This window comes from Tympanuchus pallidicinctus, unplaced genomic scaffold (genome assembly GCF_026119805.1).
Source record: "Tympanuchus pallidicinctus isolate F22 unplaced genomic scaffold, pur_lepc_1.0 scaffold16, whole genome shotgun sequence".
In the NCBI taxonomy this organism is placed as follows: Eukaryota; Metazoa; Chordata; class Aves; order Galliformes; family Phasianidae; genus Tympanuchus; species Tympanuchus pallidicinctus.
Genome location: NW_026294679.1, coordinates 26176353 through 26182551, shown reverse-complemented (window position 1 = coordinate 26182551; position 6199 = coordinate 26176353). Strand labels below are relative to the sequence as shown.

Here is a 6199-nt window from a genome sequence, read left to right as displayed (position 1 = left end):
GCAGCATGGGTTTTACATTTTGGTCTTACATAACAGGAAAGTTGGATGTAGTGACCTCTTCCTCTGAGAGCATTTCTGTTATCAGGACATCTCTGGTCCTAAAATCCTTTGTCCTCATGTCAGCAGCAGCTCGTTGGCCATGCACAGCTCCCAGCACCAGAGACTGCTGTGATAGACCTGATCCTGAGCTGAGCTTTGCAGAGAGGTGATGGCAGCTGGGCAGAGACAGCATCTCTCTGATACAGCTTGAAATAACTCCAGATTTATCTCATGTCTATCCTCCCTGTTTTAAGAGAACATATTGAAAGTTAGTTCTTTAAAAATATGAAATGAAAGCAGGCCAGAAAATAGATAATAAAATCCCTTGCTTATTATAACTAAACATACAGTATAAAACAAAGTCAATCAGTACAACTATCCAAAAGGCATCAGCAGCAGTGTGGTGCCCCAAATCATGGAAAGTCCAGGCAGCATTTGCAAGACCTTTCTGAATGTGACACATGGGGCCTAACCATACAGAAGTGCATTGCTTCTTAAAACCCCAATGCTATGGCTGTCTTCCCCCATTGCCTTTCTCTCCAGTCTTTGTTTTGCAATCCAAAGAAACCTAACCTTGTCCAAGCCCTGGACCATTTGCTGCGTGAGTTAAGGCAATACTGAGATCAAACAACGTGAAATCCTCAGAGCTGTACAAATACAGGATTTCCTGCCTTCGAGCTACTAACCCGACGCTGTAATACCACTAAGGAAGCACAGAGCTATGACAAACCACATGGCCCGGGACTGGAGAAAGCAACAGAGAATACAACATGTGGTATGGTTGAAAGGTGCCCAGAATGTTTGCTTTGATGTGCAACAACAAAAATTCTCTGTCTACCACTTTGCTTTAGAGAGGTCCGTGTTTAAAGTGCAGCTGTAATGCATCAGGTAAAACACATTGCTCTGAGGCAACATTTTCCTACCAGCTATATATAGGTTGTAACTTCCTTTTCAAAACCTACAAAAACAAATGAAAAAGCACAGAGGTTAGTTTGTTACGTCTGATGCTATGGATCGTTTGCCCCTCAGTCAGAGTTTCCTTGGTCACCCCACTGAGATGGAAAGAAGGGATGTGGCTGTGGATACCGCATCAGAGCAGCCCCTGCGGCCCCACGGGGCACCGCGCATCATGGGAACAAAAAGGCCGAGAAAGGAAACCAAAGGGGACCTGCACTCCTGTGAAAAAAGAGTCAAAGGGTGGGACGCGGGAGAGCTGACGTTGTTCTTTGAGGCAGGGCTGGGGGTTAGGAGGGAACGGCATTGCAAAGCCTCAGTGTGAGTCGTAGCAGGAGGAGGCAGCACATCCAGTGCGGATGTGGGGGAGAGCACAAACATCCTGCACGGGAAAGTGGCAGAACGGGGCACAGCGGCTGTGGAAGGAGGAAGGAAGGGAAATTCCCAGTTATGAGCACTGGGCGGAGAAGGTTGTCAGTTGTGAGAGCAAGAGAGGACTTCACAAGATGTCACGGGAGAGAGTATGAACAGAATTACCACCTACTGAGAAGGTCGGAGAGCATGAGAACGTAGTGCTGATCAGATGGAGCTTTGGCTTACACAGATCTGAGCAATTTCCGTCAAGCTGCAAGAGTAAACAGATTTTAACATCAGATTGTCACAGCCCAGTATTGCCTGATGTGTAACAGGGAACAGCTTCACTGCTGGCAATTCCAGCAACCCCGTAACTTCTGTTGGAGCTGAAATGTATGCAGACATCCACCCAAGCTGAAACAGCTCAGATCACGGCAGCCCACTTTGTTCTGTGCTGATCACTTATTTGTTCGTTACCTCTGCAGTTACAACAGGAAGAACGTTCCCTGCTCTTTTAATGTGTGTCCGTACAGTGGATGGCAGTGAGGAGCTGGAAGGGGTGAGGTAAGAAGGGTGGATGGGGAGAGGATGATGAGATGTGAACTTTCACAGGGAAAAAAAAAAAAAAAAAAAAAAAAAAAAAAAAAAAAAAGTCAGTTTCACAGAGGATAAAGTAGATCAAGGCAGAGCTTGATCTGAATGGGAAGCTGGTAAAAGACAATAGTACTTTATATTCTTGTTCTAGAAGATGGATGAAAGCATTTCTGCACTCAAACAGCTGCGTCTGCTATCACTGAATTCTTCAGCTGCATTAAAATATTAGAGACCAGAAAATTTCCTAAAAAGATTTTAGAAAAGAGAGAACACACCCAATACTGAATTACAGAACATAAAAATGGCCAAAAGGAAAAAAACTGATCTGAAAACAACCCCCTGGCCCTGACACCAGCTCTGAAAATCCCGCTTGGCTCTGGCCATTAGCCTAACACTAACCCCGCTTCCTGCGCTCATTTCCTGTATAGCAGCCAGGAGCTCAACTTCATTGTGAAGGAGCCAGAAATCTTAAGACACGGAAAAGCTGAATTTGGGATACCAATTCAAAAGAACAGAATTTTGGCCTTTCATACTGCTCGCACTGGGAGTAGCCATAACCTTCAACACTTTCTGTGGTCTGCTAATGCAGCGCGCAGCACGTGACTCACAGGCTTTTTTGCTACGGTACAAAGCGCTTTACAGCACTCCCTGTTGTGCTCAGTTTGTGCCATGTTTCCTTGTTCAGTTCTCTGGCATCTTCCCTGCCTTTAGTTATGGGGAAACACCATCCCTGTTGCGGGCAGTTTATCAGGACATTGCAAATAACGTGCAAAACACATCAGGTTTTTACAGTGCGAATCTATCAGATATACCCATTAACCACAGGTCTTTGTACTTCTAGCGTAACTACTGTATCAATTTACTTCACATAAACTCTTCTAAGCAAATCAAATGGAGAGTTAAACTATGGTGGCTCTACAGAGAGGTCCTATTTATGCAGTTGAAACTTTTTCTGATCTTATCAACTTATCTTTGCTAAGAAAGCAGCAAAGATCTAGTAACCCTGGTGGGGCTGTGCAGTATTTCACTCAGCAATGAAGCTTGATCCCATCCGTTCCATCTCTCCAAAGTGAGATCTTTGTCTTCAAACCTGTCCATCTCCCTGATCTTTCTCTCTGAGAGGATTCTTGCTGTTTCTTACCAGTTTCAGCCACATGTTCTCACGGATTAACATCTCTTACATACTTACAGATTCATAAACAGACACGGAAGAGGAACAGGTGGTCACAAAGAATTTGAGCAGTGACACTTGGAAATCAGAATGAGCCACTGCTCAGCGATTCACTGGACATGAGCAGAGATGAGGACTGGCACTGTCAGAACTGTGCAGGATGAGGGCAGCCTTCAGTTCCCTGGGGGCCAGCGCTCAGACATCCAGAAGCGCCTGGGTGCTCCCTGCACAGCACTTTGGGACAGGGAAGCACCTGGCACGATTCAAAGCAGAGCAGGGAGCCCGAGGCTTTACCAGGACAGACACCTTCTGCCAGGAACCAAAGAAATGAGCAATTCTATTCAACAGCCCTCAGGCCGTGCCCTAACAAGTGCTCTTTGTGTGGGAAAAATAAGTGGGGGGGAACGGGACCTGACGCTCTGCAGCAGGAATGCACATTTCAGTGGTCTTCACACATCTTACAGATGTTTAAAGTACTGCACCAAAACTCGAGGAAAAAAAAAACATTCGAACTTGAGATAAAAATTTACTCATTTGCACATTCCGAACTCCAAGTGCAGCTAACAGTGTGCTTCTGTGCTACACACAGCATGAGGTAAGGTGTTCACACTGCGTGTGAACCAGGCAATCAGCTGCAACTGTTATCCTCAATATTTCTCTTAACAACTTCAAACAAGTTCAAACCAGTTCAGTAAGGAACTTTACTTGCGGACCCCCACATCTTGTATCTCAGTTATCTTCAGGTAATTCATATGCAACTTCTTTTTGTATGCCCCAATCCTGTCAGACTCCTTGGCACTGGGAGCAGGACACTGATTGCCCTGCTGTGGCATACAGCTGCCTCCAGCATTTCACACAGGAACCTGAATGTTCAGCTAGTTCAAATCATGACACAAGTTGATGTACAATTCCAACCTAAAGAACCAGAATTCTGCAGAATTCTGCCTAAGAAAATTCATCATTATTAATTAAAAACATATAATTAAAAAAAAAACCAACACTTTGCTCTATTACTTGGACTGCAAAAAGCCAAGATGCTGTTAAAAACAACGTCATCTAAAAATTCCTTTTCCCCTTCACCCAAATAACGTGCAGGATTGCTGAAAACAGAACGCAAGCAATGTTTGAGTTGTTTTGCTCCGAGGCGCTTTTTGGCTCAGCCCCGGGGCTGTGCTGCAGCGCTCCCTTGGCAGTTTCGCTTCTAACCCAGAGAGGGCAGAAGGGCACACAGCAGCCACACAGAACGCCTCTGTTCTGTTTCACTGCAGTGCACACATCAGCAGTTCCTGGGACTGAATAACTCGGGCTGTCACAGCAATGCCACAAACAAAAAATGAACACGAGACAACATCTGATAAAGTCCTTTTAATGGAAAATGTAAAACCCCTTTCAACTTCAATGTACAAAGCATGTGTAACACTTGCACTTTTAACAAATTAAAGCAAGCCAATGTTTTAAAAAAATACATCATTGAATGTATATATGTATATATTTACATAGCATATTAAGTTTAATATTTAGCTTTAAAAGTTCACATAAATTTTACCAAAATGAGACAATTTTTAAATAAATTACACCTTTTGAAAACGTTTAATTGTACACTGAATAGCTTCAATAAAATACTGAAGTGTCTGTATTTAATATCTACTTTATATACTTTATATTTTACAAAGTTTACAATTATTTGGCAGTAATTTTCAGATTATGACATGACTGCTGTGCGGACTCAGCAAGATCCCAAATGCAGGCAATAGCTGGTGTTTGTGTCCTACTCTCACAGTAACTGTCTCAATGTAGTGAAAAATATCAGAATTATTTTAGCAAACTGTACAAGTCACATTTACATTTGATCAACAATATAGCATAGAATTTTGTGTTTGTTTTTTTTTTTTTTCTTCCAAAAATAAATACATCATCTTAAATCTTTAACATTTAACAAACTTCATGTACATTATAATACAGGACAGCAGAACGCTGCTTTGTTGTTTGCAAGTCTAACACAGAGTCACAGTGGCTGTGATATGAAGCTCTACCGTTGCAGTGTCATTACCAATAAGATGACTATATTTTCTTGGCACTGATGGTTTGTGAAGCTTTAATTAGTGTGCATACCGTTCGTCTATTAGAAAAAATAACCCCTTTTTTTGCCATTAACACAAAAAAGCAGCGAGAGCTTAGTTTTCTTCCATATCTTCCATTTCGCTTTCATGAATCTTCAAAGCTCTCACCATTTCTTTAACTGCATGATACAAGATATTTTTAACCTGCAAGAACATCAGACAGTTTAGTAAGACCTGCTCCTCAGGACATCCTACACGTAAATGCAGTTAGGACTAAGCTGGGTAGATTTCTAAAAAAAAAAAGAAGGCTGAAGAACCAAGTCAGAGGAAAAGGAAACACCTTTTTCCACATTCTAAAACATAACGTGAAATACATAAATAAAAGCAGCAACTGCAGGGAGAGTCCTTTACACCCCCTGGCGCTGCCGCTGCTGCTCATTGTTATTCTGTGTGAACAGCAGCAAGGAGGGATCTCCACGGCTGTGCCGCACCTCAATGAGCCCCAGCACGCCCTGCCTTCACCTCCCAGAGCAGGAGTCATTTCCTACCTGCAGTTTATCATCATAATTGATTTCTTCCTTTGACAGCCTCAGCTCCTGTGTTAGGTGAAACGACTGTACAAGATGTTCTGGAGACACAAAGTCTTCGGTTACTTGAACGCAGCTGTGAAAATTTTGCACCTATCCAAAATAAAAATAGGATGGCTACTGTTAGTGCTTTCTACTCTACTCTATTCTACTCTATGACCACATGCTTCTCAGACTAAAGAGCACTTTTATGCTGTTAATGTAGAGAGCAATTAACTCAGACTTAACAAGTTGGCTTCTGGTGAAAGTTACGCCTGGGACAACGCACATTTGCCTCTGCTCTGGTGCTTCTTCCCACAGCTGGCTCTGACATTTGCTCTACATTGCCTCCTGTGCCATTCCCCCCTCTGCTGCTGCCAGCATCACTGCACGGCCGCATCCAGAGCAGCATACTGGGCACTGGACCAGCACCTCAGGTACCCACACACACTGGGGCTGTG

General features: G+C 43.3%; 1 protein-coding gene across 3 annotated transcripts in view; it reads right to left on the bottom strand.

The window, feature by feature from the left end:
- Nucleotides 1-4462: 4462 nt before the first annotated feature.
- Nucleotides 4463-6199, bottom strand: part of JMJD1C (jumonji domain containing 1C) — a 146246-nt gene continuing 144509 nt past the window's right edge. For all 3 annotated transcript variants that reach the window (XM_052676596.1, XM_052676597.1, XM_052676598.1), the window contains 2 exons: nt 5721-5852; nt 4463-5376 (listed from right to left, as the gene is read on the bottom strand). In XM_052676596.1, the coding sequence (XP_052532556.1) occupies nt 5287-5376; nt 5721-5852 (222 nt within the window). In that variant the 3' untranslated portion in view covers nt 4463-5286. The remainder of the gene's footprint in view (nt 5377-5720; nt 5853-6199) is intronic.